The sequence below is a fragment of the Hippopotamus amphibius genome, chromosome 1 (genome assembly GCF_030028045.1).
Source record: "Hippopotamus amphibius kiboko isolate mHipAmp2 chromosome 1, mHipAmp2.hap2, whole genome shotgun sequence".
NCBI lineage: Eukaryota > Metazoa > Chordata > Mammalia > Artiodactyla > Hippopotamidae > Hippopotamus > Hippopotamus amphibius.
Window position 1 is genome coordinate 97512005 of NC_080186.1, and position 12718 is coordinate 97524722.

The 12718-nt window shown below is 41.5% G+C and overlaps 1 protein-coding gene across 3 annotated transcripts; it reads left to right on the forward strand.

The window, feature by feature from the left end:
* Nucleotides 1–7566, forward strand: LOC130855802 (protein pitchfork-like). 3 transcript variants are annotated; one of them, XM_057739836.1, is made up of 6 exons: nucleotides 1–114; nucleotides 336–478; nucleotides 1175–1273; nucleotides 2009–2139; nucleotides 3549–3666; nucleotides 4970–7566. In XM_057739836.1, exons 1-6 carry the CDS (start codon nucleotides 96–98, stop codon nucleotides 5036–5038), a joined length of 579 nt encoding a protein of 192 aa, XP_057595819.1. In that variant the 5' UTR covers nucleotides 1–95; the 3' UTR covers nucleotides 5039–7566. The 3 variants fall into 3 exon arrangements, with proteins under 3 accessions (XP_057595819.1, XP_057595895.1, XP_057595979.1); XM_057739912.1 differs by having other exon boundaries at nucleotides 1178–1273; XM_057739996.1 differs by lacking the exon at nucleotides 1175–1273.
* Nucleotides 7567–12718: the final 5152 nt, after the last annotated feature.

Sequence of the window (12718 nt, forward strand, 5' to 3'; positions counted from 1 at the left end):
CGCCCCTCCAGGAACACAAGGGCCGGGGTTGTCAGCCAGCCTCTGCTTCCTAGGCAACACAGTACGCAAACGCTGGCAGTAGCGGCACTGGCGCGATGTGCTTCAACAAACCAGGTGAGGAGGGTTGAGTCAAGTAGTGGGGAGACTGGGAAAGACCAAAGGGAAAGGAGTGAAATGTAGTTCACCCCCCCTCCTTGGATTGCTCAGGGTTTTGTTAAGAGCTCTGTCTGCCCAGGTCTCTGCTCCTCCTCCCCACACCCCACCTGCCCCCAAGCTTTCACTTAGTCCACAGGGGCCTTCCCTCATGTGAGTTTCTCCTCTTTCTTGCTTTCCAGAGACGCTGGTTAACTACTCCTTTGGAACATGTCAGCAAAGGAAGCTCTTTCCTCACTTCCACCCCCCCAACTTGTTGGGGAACAAGTTTCTCCCTCTTAGGGGAGTGCCCCACAGAGGGCCTGGATGTTACATAGCAGAAGACGTGAGTATTCCTCTTCCTTTAGGTAGGTCTCAGTTCCCGGACTATATAAGGATACGCAAATTTCCTGGAAGAAAAGCCCTGTGCGATTTGTGACCCTCAGGGTTCCAACATGAGAAACTGCCCTGGTCCTCTGCAACCAGCTGTCAGGGCCAATATCAGAAATTAAAGGGCCATGGCTCCCCTTTGAATCCCCACCAAACACAAACCTTGGCCTCATGCAGTCAGTCCCCAGTATAGTCCCCACCAAAGGAGACTCCATTCCCATCTCCAGAGGCCTGTGACTCAGTAGCTCCCCTTAGTCCAAACCTGGACTGTGGCTGTGCTGGTAGGTCAGTTTATGAAATCAGACTGATAGTTGCATTACAGCAGATTCAGCTCTGTGGGGCTCAGAGGAGTGGATTCACTGGAATGCACAGAAATGTCATTCACTCTACCTCTCCAGCCACATTCCTTTGTAGAGTTGCCTGTATTAATTATATTATTTATTATATATATTATATTAATAATAAATATATATTAATTAATTATTAATTATGCATTTGCTTGTATGGTCTTGATTCAGAGGAATCAAGAAAGAAAGAGCAACTTAGGCAGAGAAGATTCAGGAATATTCTAAGTTCACTTGGTTTTAGTAACTATAATGTTCTCTCTGTGTGTTTTTTCTTTCTTTCTTTCTTTTCTATATACAACCTGAAGAAGTATGGCTTGGCATACAACCTCTCTAAGATCCTGACTAGTAAAAAAGGATATGCTTTTGGAGCCAGAACAGCCGTGAGATTTAAGCCAATCAGCAAGGTTAGAAATGGCTGAATGTACTTAGATGTTAGCGTGATCCATGTTGCTGCATATATTTGCAATGGGGAGCAAAGCTAGAGGTTACCCAAAGAACATGCCCTGAAACTCAAGAAAAAAGGTCATTTGGGCAAAAGCTACTAAGAAGCCTATCTGAAAAGCTTGGATGTTAGCACTGCGAATATGTGTGTGAGTGTCCTGGGAGAGTGGAAAACAAGTCTCAGAAATAACGTTACCAAGGCAGGGCTTCAGCCCTGAGACACCTGACATTAAAATACCGGAAGCTTTGTTTATATGCATCATATTATCTTGTCAGTTAAGAAACAAATTCCAACTTCGTCACCCTTTTGTGTGACTGGATTTCAAGTCTTCAGCATAGGCTCTTAATCTCTTGTTAGACATTTCCTTGACACTTAAGCTCAAGGAAAGGGATACTGGCTCTAAAAGAATCTCTGAGTGCGATGGTGGGATGGTGGGGGTAGTAGCTGCAGTGAGTTACCTTGGCTCTCTACCCACTATAGGTTTATTTCCATAACCTAAGCATTAGATACCTTTAGGTAGCTGAACCATGCTCTTATTTTGGTTTTCTACCTACTGTAGGCCTATTTCTATAGCTTGAGCTGATTAAACCATAGCTGATATATGAACAGGAAAAGGATGACTTTGTTTTTTCTACTTAGAAGGCTTTTCATGTGTATATATCACCCTCTAACATATTGATTTTTTTCTTGGAAACAGGATATGACACCTTACCCAGGCATGTACCAGACAGTCAATCCTCAGGAGCAAACACACAAACAAAATTTTGCTCCATTTAATGCCTTGTTGCCTCGATTTAGGACATATTCAAAGGACACCTGTTATCCTGGGTATGTGCCCCTTTTTCTGGTGCACTTCAACAAAGAGCAATAGGAAAAGAAATACAAAAAGGGGTTTCATCTCAACCATGTCCTCTAAATAAGAAATCATCTATCTTTAAAGATTCAACCTCTTGCCTTCCAGGTCTCTAGAATTATAATATTGTAGAGTATAGTGATTCATTCAATAAATATTTATAAATGGCCAAGCAGTTCTGTAGGTGCCAATGATTTCACATTAAACCCATCATTCAAGGTTCCTGATTTCTGGGAGCTTACATTCTAGAGTCCAGACAGATGAGAAGCAAATAAACAAGATAATATCAGTGATAATAAGGAGATTGACCATATAATTTTTTTGTCAGTGTGTGACACTTCTGAGAGTGAAAGGGGATCTTATTAATAATTATAACTAGACAGCAGCCATAAGCTGGGGCTGTCCTGGGCACACTAGGAAGTATGGTGACCTAATGACGTGCTGAATAAAACCAAACAAGATGATATGATACAGAGTGATGGCTGGAATCTACTTTGGCAAGGATTGTCAAGATAGGTATTTCTAGGGAAATGACCCTTGATCTAATATCACAGTGATAAGCCTGAACAGGCCCTGTGAAGATCTAGACCCAGAGCTTCCCAGGCAGGAGGACCTACAAGTACAAAGTCTACAAGCTGGGAAGAAATCTGGTGTGAGGAAAAAAGAACAAAGGCTAGTATGGCTACAGTATGGAGGGCGAGGAGGAAATGAAAACAGAGGCGGAGGGGCGGGGCTGGAGTACATAGGTCTAATAGATCTAGGGAGGCATTCTAAATGCCTCCTAAATGGCTTCCTAAAGGAAGCCATTCAGAATGTGTGGAACTGTAGAGCACAGGGTCAAGGTTTTTCTTTTACTGGTGAGAAATCCAAGGATCAGAGAGTGAGTGTAACTTTCTCAAGTTGTAGTAAGGAAGTGGAGATTTTAAATCTTGATTCCTATGTCCACTCTATGTGTTATTTCCACAGCAGAGAGTCTACACTAAAAGACAAAGTGTTATGAACAGAGGCAATACAAGATATCCCATTGTTAAGAAATTTCACATCATGGGCAGTACTTAAGCATCACTGTGGTAGATCTCTTTTATCACTCACTATTTCTGGGATCTTTTGGTCTCTCAGCTAAGAATCCTGAGGTTGCAGAAATATTTTAAACTAGAGTCGATTTTTACCCTAACTGCATGTCAAGACTAGACATCTCGAACACTAAGACCTCTTTAGAAATTTGTAAATAGGCAAAGGAACGCTACACTTGACATTAAGATCTAATCAGTCTGTTGCCTCTTCCAAACGAGTTAGGACTAGTTCAGGTGCACAGGTGGTACTGATGAAGTATGTATCTGGAGACTAACTCATTCAACATAATATTTTATGTTTTTATTTCTAGCCCTGGCACATACAACCCAGAGATAAAGGCACCCCAGAAAGTCACCTGGCCAATGAAATTTGGATCTCCAGACTGGGCTCAGGTTCCATGTCTACAGAAAAGAACCCTGAAAGCTGAGGTAACAGAATTGGACTTCTGTGGAGCCCTTTACCTAATACTTCCACATACATCAGTGATTCTTAACCAGGAGTCCGTGAATAAGCTTCAAGAAGCCCTTGTTCCCTGAAATTATTTGCACGATTTTGTGTGTATATGCATATGGGGATCTCTTTTAAAGGTATGTGTGACTGATCAAAAGTCACATTCTCTTACTTAATCCTCAAATAATCTTCCTTGGTAGTCTGAGATAATTATCCTCTATGATTGAGGAGGAAACAAATTCAGATGGATTAAGTGGCTTGTAGAAGTTGCTCAGCTAGAATCTAGATCTTGTGACTCCAAAGCTAGTGCTCTTTCCATCGCACCACTTGAGTATTAGATCATCAAGGGGCTGTGGATCATTCTGGCAGGAACATGGATTTCAGGGACAGACTTCCTGGGTTCAAATACAAGTTCCATATTTACTTGCTGAGCGTCCTCTAACTTTTCTAAGCCTCAGCTTGCCTGTGTTTAAAATGGATATAATAATAGGTTCAGTCGATAAAGTTGTAAAGATTGAAACATCATAGAAAAGCATTTAGCACAGTACCTGTAACATAATAAATGTTCTCAATCCATGTCAGCTATCATAATTCCAGAGGTGTCTTTTTTCCCCAGTGGAACTTTGTATCAATTCTACAAATATTTATTAAATGCCAAATGTCTTAACATCATTGTGCTAGGGCCGATGGGTAGCATTCAAGAATTAAACATATAGGACTTCCCTGGTGGTGCAGTGGTTAAGAATCCGCCTGCCAATGCAGGGGACATGGGTTCAATACCTGGTCCAGGAAGATCCCATATGCTGTGGAGCAACTAAGCCCATGCGCCACAACTACTGAGCCTGCGCACCACAAATAGTGAGCCCATGTGCCACAACTACTGAAGCCCGCTTGCCTAGAGCCCGTGCTCCACAACAAGAGAAGCCACTGCACTGGGAAGCCCACACACTGCAACGAAGACCCAATGCAACCAATTAATTAATTAATTAACTTTAAAAAGAATTAGAAATAGAATCCTCATTTTCAAGAAGTTTACCAGCTATACTTGATGATCTACCAAGTAGAAAATAATTCCTAGTATGATATATTCCAGGGTAAGATGACAAAGGGTAGATGTACATAGAGATGTTGAGAGAGTCACTAAGGCTAGGTTACTATGGGGTTAGGGTCCAGCTAGGCCACAGCAGCTCTAACATAGAGTTCTATTTTGCACAACCAGGAAGACCAGAGGCAGAGGGTTCTCATTTGAATATTCACCTAGACAATATTCTGTCATTGCAGCTGTCCACAGACAGAGACTTTAGAAAGCATCGGAACCGTGTGGCCTACCTAAGCCTGTATTACGACTGAGAAGCTGTGACTGCCTCCACGTGCTCTTCCTGCCCACAGACTCTCCAGGACTGAGGACAGAGCCACTCTTGTCCTGCTGCATTGCTCCGGCCCTGCTGTCTGCAGCATGGGGCACAGGGAGGGGCAAGGGGCTTATAACTGCTATTTGGCAGCATAAAGATTATTTCAGAGGGCTCTCTCTCCCTGTGCTGGTTAGTTGTGTATCCATGTAGGTGGTCACGGGGGTTCCTACTGAGTGTTCAGTGGGGTGGCTTCACTTTACTGAAATACTTATGGGTCCCTGCACTCTAGCCCTAATTCCCAGGCAGCAGTTTTATGTTTTCTACCTAGTGGTAGATATCAGTAGCCTTGATAATAGCAGACTTACCATGATATGTATGTTGATCTATACATATCGAGGCTTTGGATGGCTTGCTTGGCCTTGTATTTGGGCTTGCTAGATGCAGAGGATACTTAAGGCAGAGAAAATGTTTTAGGAACTCTTCCAGTTCCTAGACAAGATGGCAGAGTAGGAGGACCTGGAGTTCACCTCTTCTCAGCATCACACCAAAATCACAACTAACTTCTGAATAATCATTGGTAAAAAAGACGAACCTACCAAAAAACATATTCTGCATCCACAGACATAAAGAAGTAACAACAATGAGACAGTAGGAGGGGCACATTCATGATATAATCAAATCCCACACCCCCTGGGTGGGCGACCCACCAACTGAAGAATAATTATATCACAGACGTTCTCCTATAGGAGTGAGAGTTCTGCCCCCATGTCAGGCTCTCCAGCCTGTAGGTCCGGCATTCGGAAGAGGAGGCCCCAGAGCATTTGTCTTTGAAGGCCAGGGGACTTAATTGCAGGAGCTCCACAGGACTGGGGAAAACAGACTCCACTTCCAAGTGTCTGAGTTCCCCAGCATGGAGTGGGAATGTCCCAATTTGATTGTCTTTTCCAGATCTGTGTAAAACCCACAGAATCAAAAATTCCCCCTTTCCCATCATGTCATCTATTTAGTCTGTCAGTCATCATCATATTCCTACCATGTGTCAGGCAGAGTGGCAAGCACTGGGGGTACAGCAGGAATCAAAATGAACTCATCTACTGGCTTCTTGGGCCTGGACTGAAGTACGAGAAGGGTGCTACAGGGAGGCTGGTGGATTGCATCTGCCCCGGACTCCCAGTTTTAATGTTGCCCTGAAGCCTTACAAGTTATTCTAGGTGTGTCAAAGTCAGACCTCATAGCACCCAAGTTCAAAGTACTTATCTAGACACTGCCTGGTGTCTACCCGGCTTTGTGCATATTTAAAACTTTGAAACCACAGATCTTAGTGAAATGGGCTCCTGATAAACTTGGGATTCAAAGCTAGAATTCTAATTTTTTTACACGGTTCCTATCTTGTATCCATAGCTCTCAATGTTGTCATAAACTCAGTGTTTCTATAAGCCTGTGGGACTTTTTGGTCTTCAATCCAGGCATTTGTGGCTTTATTTGGGAATGTGCAGATCTGTGGGGTAATGAAGAAGACAACACTGAGCACATCATAGATTATGTCATGTATTGGAGGAGGAAGGAGTTAAAGGGAGAAAAATAGTAAGAAATGGGAGGGGTATGGAAAAGGGGACGTTGTGAAATATCTACATTAATTTCACATATTTCTCTCCAATGTGATTTTATTTCATAAAATGAACACAAGTTTCTATGAAACCAGGCTACAAACATGTGAAATTCTAATTCTGTACCCAGAGGTTGAGAAATAGTAAGCATGACCATATGCACTGAGATCATTCTTCCAAAAATGCTCAGGTCTTTGGCAAACACTGCCCAGAAGCCAGCCTCACATGAGTAAGGACCAGATGACCCTGCTCCAGAGACTGGGGCACAGACTGAGGTATCAGAAGTGCTGAGCTGGAATGTCCTCCCAGAAGTAGGGAACCCCATGATAAGCTTCTCCAAAGGGAACCCATTGTCTCTCCAGTACTTCGTGGCATATTCCTGAAGAAGGCCACACAGACATTATTCCTCACTAGCGTTTATTCCATAGGATTAACAAAGTCTAGCTAGTTGTCCCTCAAAGAGAAATCCTGTTTTCTATCAAAGCTACCAATCCCTTCCCCATCTTCCCTTTGCATATGATTTGAGGGTTTTCTTTCTTACACAGTTGAAATAACCCATGTCACCTCGATCCTTGGTTCCTACATGCAGGGAACACTTGTGTCCTGTACGTGTGTCCCAGGCACCATGGAAGTCATAGGTCATCATGCTGATGGGATCAAGGAGCCTGGAACGAGAGATTTTGAGCCATCAGATCTTGGGAGCATTTTCTTATGGACAATTTAAGAGCAAGAAATTGTAGCAGTGGAAATTCATGATGTCAAATAAATACCCAAATGGCCCCACTAATGTGGCTTCCTGGGTGCCTTCGGGAAGCAGGTTATCTTCTGTGACTCCCATAGGGCTACGTAGAAATCTTCCTTTACTTTCTTGAAAGAAACAAGGCAAACCCAGAGCAGAAGATAAGGAAATCTTGTTAGAAGAGCGTGTGTTTCAGAAGCACACATCTCCAGGACCATGGGAATCACAAGTGAGTAGCTTTGTCAATAACAGCTTTCTTGATTTTACAACCTCTTCCAAAAGGAACTACTAATGATTCCTATTACACATAAGGATTTTCCAGGGTCTTGAATCTTGTTCCTCTTTTCCCCAACACCCATCATGGTGACAATTTAAAGGAATCAGCACGTTATCCCGGAGCCACTAATTCCCCAAACTTCTTTGGCAATTGAAGGCACCAACTTTCTCAACATTGTGTTTACATAACTACTTGAGATGCTCTCCACCAAAAAATATAGAAATCTCTGCTTTAGGATTTGGGGACCCTGGGAGCTCACTGCATTCCCCAACTTCTGCAATTTCATATCCTGTGTCAATTGTCCCTTTGCCAGCAGATATAGCTGCTGTGATCAGCAGTCTAGGGTATCCTGTTTCTTTAGCCTCTTCTTCAAAAGCCTGCAGCATTTCCTGGAGAGAAGAGAGGGTGAATATTAGTGGCTGTCTTCACTATCTATTTCCTACAGCATGTACCATTTGGGCTAGTTTCCAGTTCACAGGAATTCCCTTATTTCTGGAAATAGCCCCTGAAGTATAGGGATAGGTTCTGGTAAGGTGTAACTTGGACCAAAGAGATACAAGGATACTAATAGTCCTTGAATTCAAGATACATTTTTTTAAAATTTTTTTAAACTCTTTATTGGAATATAATTGCTTTACACCCTTGTACCAGCTTTTGAGGTACACCAAAGTCAATCAGCTGTATTCATACATATATCTGCATATCCCCTCCCTCCCACGACTCCCTCCCACCCTCCCTGTCCTGGCCCTCTAAGGCATCACCCATCATTGAGTTGATCTCCCTTTGTTATACAGCAACTTCCCACTAGCTATCTATTTTACACTTGGTAGTGTATATATGTCTATACTACTCTCTCACTTCATCTCAGCTTCCCCTTCGCCCCCCACACCCCACCCCAACCCCATGTCCTCCAATGCATTCTCTGCATCTGTATCCTTATTCCTGCCCTGTCACTGGGTTCATCAGTACCATTTCTTTTTCTTTTTTTTTTTTTTGCATTCCGTATATATGAGTTAGCATACAGTATTTGTTTTTCTCTTTCTGGCTTATTTCACTCTGTATGACACACTCTAGGTCTATCCACCTCATTACATATAGCTCCATCTCATTCCTTTTTGTGGCTGAGTAATATTCCATTGTATATATATGCCACATCTTTATCCATTCATCTGTTGATGGGCATTTAGGTTGCTTCCATGTCCTGGCTATTGTAAATAGTGCTGCAATGAACGTTATGGTACATGTTTCTTTGGGGATTATGGTTTTCTCTGGGTATATGCCCAGGAGTGGGATTACTGGATCATATGGTAGTTCTATTTTTAGTTTTTGAAGGAACCTCCAAACTGTTTTCCAGAGTGGCTGTACCAACTTACATTCCCACCAACAGTGCAGGAGAGTTCCCTTTTCTCCACACCCTCTCCAACATTTCTTGTTTCTAGATGTTGTGATGATGGCCATTCTGACCAGTGTGAGGTGATACCTCATTGTGGCTTTGACTTGCATTTCTCTGATGATTAGTGATGTTGAGCATCTTTTCATGGGTTTGTTGGCCACCTGTATGTCTTCCTTGGAGAAATATCTATCTAGGTCTTCCGGCCATTTGTGGATTGGGTTATTTGCTTTTTTGGTATTAAGCTGCATGAGCTGCTTGTCTATTTTGGAGATTAATCCTTTGTCCGATGCATTGTTGGCAAGTATTTTCTCCCATTCTGAGGGTTGCCTTCTAGTCTTGTTTATGGTTTCTTTCACTGTGCAAAAGCTTGTAAGTTTCATTAGGTCCCATTTGTTTATTCTTGATTTTATTTCCATGATTCTAGGAGGTGGGTCAGCAAGATCTTGCTTTGATGTATGTCGTAGAGTGTTCTGCCTGTGTTTTCCTCTAGGAGTTTTATAGTGTCTGGCCTTACATGTAGGCCGTTAATCCATTTTGAGTTTATTTTTGTGTATGGTATTAGGAAGTGTTCTAATTTCATTCTTTTACATGTTGCTGTCCAATTTTCCCTCAAGTTACATTTAATAACAATTCGAAAGAAAAAGCACTGGAACTCCAGGCAGAGGGACTAGAAGCTATCTTGCCTACTGTGAGTTCACTCTCCCTTTTAAAGCTCTAGTCTCTCATTTTTTTATAGCCATGTTAAGCTCTTTCCTGCCTTCAGTCCTTTACTAATGCTGTTTCCACTTCCTTAGAAAATCCTTCTACCTCTCTTTTGTAGGCCTGGCTCCTTTTAACTCCTTGTATTGCAGCTTAAATATCACTTCCTCTGAGAAGACCCCTGACCCCGACCATCCTATTTACTGCTATCACTGCTGTTATCATCATTTGCAATTACTTCATTTTTTCTTTTTTCATCTTATTTTTCTTTCTTTTCTTTTTTTTCCCCTCTGTACCCTCTACTATGCTATAAGCCCCACAAGAGGAGGGATCATGTTTGTCATGTTCACTGCTCTATCTCTAGTGAAAAGCACAGTGTCTGGATCACAGTAGGTGCTTAATAAATACTTACTGAACGAATGATGTAATGAATGATTCCACCTTCTCAACTCAACAATGTCCTCCTTGGGTTCCTTCAGATACCAATATCCTTTCAATAAATCCTCTTCTGGCTTGAGTTAGCCAGAGTCTGTTTCTGTTGCCTGCAAACCTCAAACACCTTCACCAGTGTACTTCTGAGGGCAGCATCCTTTGCTATCCCCAGGAAATGCAACTCTCACAGAAAATCCACTAAGGCACCAGCCTCTCTACAAGAAGATACAGAGCTAGTGCTTCATCCCCACCTTCATCAAGATAGTAAATTGCTGTTTGTCCTCAGCTGGGCTTCCCCAAGATATTCTATATCCCCTGGATATTCCATATCCAAGCCAATGCCATCAAATCCATGTTGACGAAGGAAGTCACTGACAGAACAGATGAAGATTGTGCAGTTGGCAGCTGTGGAAACCTTGGCGGTGAATCTAGGCAGAGAGTTTGTCTGTATTAACATCACAGATGCAGGAATCTTCCCTATACCATCTGTGATATCAATTTTTTATGCATTTTATAATAACCCCTATTGGATTCTTACAGTGAAGGTGAACTCAAAAATATTAATGTTAATTAATGGATGAGTGTTTTTAATGTAAACTTTTTCTCCTTACCCATTGATTAGGGCCCTTGATACAAGTTGGTTAAATAAATGGATGTCTCTTTTTCAACAGCGCTGGTGTTGGGCAATCTCATGGCTGAATATCAACAACCAAGCTATTCCTGACTCTACTCACTATCTATTGGTGTGTGGCAAATTATCTCTAAACTTAGCCACTTAAAACAATAAGAAATATGTATTATTTCATATAGAGTCTATAATTCAGCAGCAGCTTGACTGAGTGATTCTGGATTGGGTTCGCTCATGAGAACTGCAGGTTGCAGTCAAAATGTTGACTGGAGCAGTTATTGAAGGCTTGACTGGGTCTGAAGGATCCATTCTTAAAATGACTCACTCACATAACTGGCAAGCTGGTGCTGGTTGTTGGCAGGAGGTCTCAAGGCCTCCTTGTGGCATCTTTTTAGGGATGGGAGAATGTCAGCTCATTCTCCCAGGGTAAGTGAACCAAGAAAGAGCATGATGGAAGTCCCACTCCAACATATCCACAGTGTTCTTATTGTTTACACAGGTCAGTCTTATTCAGTGTGAGAGGGGACAACGCAAGGGCAGAAGGCAAGGAGGCAAGAATCACTGAAGGGCTATTTGGAAGCCTTATTTCAAATTTTTAAAGAAATATTTTCTTTACAACTTTCATTGATGTATTTTTCTTAATGAACCTGATAATCAGTTCACCCAATTGAAACACATACACACATACAGACACACACACACACACACACACACAGCTTTGGAATTTTTACATTGTAATACATTTAGAAATTACTATGTGAAAATTGACAAATTTATAATGTTGAGTTTTTCCATCTAGGTATATGATTTATCCTGATGGATTGGAAGAGCCATGAAGAAAAGAAATTTATATATCTTATTTGCTCCTGATCCCCAGGGCCTAGCAGAATGCCTGGGCTATAATAGATGCTCAGTAAATATATGCTGATTCTTTACCTCTATCAGGTTTAGGTGAAATGTAAATAAATTGATAAGATTTTTCTAGTCTCTGAAAGTTCTTAATTCTTTGTTAAATGTTTAAGGACTGTCTGGGTCTGGTAGATTTGGGGGTAATTTTTAATAGCACTTTCAACATCTTCCAAGTTTTCTACCTCTTCTTATGTCAATTTGATTAGTTCATGTTTCCCTAGAACAGATTCATCCAGATCTTTTGGTTTGTTATAATTTGAATCATCTTCATATCAGTGGTAATCTCTGGAAAGAAAACAACACATCAATTCCACATTCAGATAAGCCTAAAGTGAGCGCTTCACTAGAATGGTAGAGGGGTCAATACTATAAACATACAAAATTAGAAAAGTCTTCTCTTCTTAAATCCAAATCAAGCCAGATTAGAGGTAGGAGGATGCTTTTCACCAAAGATTAGGACAGAGTTGCAGATTACCACAGGATTCTTTGCTCAAAGTAAAGAGAAGGCTAGTTTTATTCCTTGCACTAGCTAGACTAGAAAAAATACACAGTCTTGAAATATTTGGTATTTAGTTTCCTTGCAGAGTTACATAGCAATAGCTGTTTCTTGATGGGCAAAATGAATTAGTCTCAAGTTCACCATAGCAAGGCAGTAATTTTGTATATAACATACTCACAGATGGAAAAGTGCATATTTTCTAGGATTTTGTTCAATAATTTGCCTCAAACGCCCGTCTCAAACTCAAATGAGAAATTATTGAATGTTAGAAACCATAATTTGTCTTGATGTTCATGCTGCTGACTCTCATGGTACATTGTTTAAATTATGTCCTACACCTGGGTGAAATGGTTCATGGGCCCAGGTCTACTCTAAATAGGATGACCATCCATCTCATGTTTCTGTGGACTATACAGGGTTATACTGTTATTCACTCAAAAATGTCCCAGTACTGATACATCTACAACATGAATACTACAATTTTGTGCATATGAA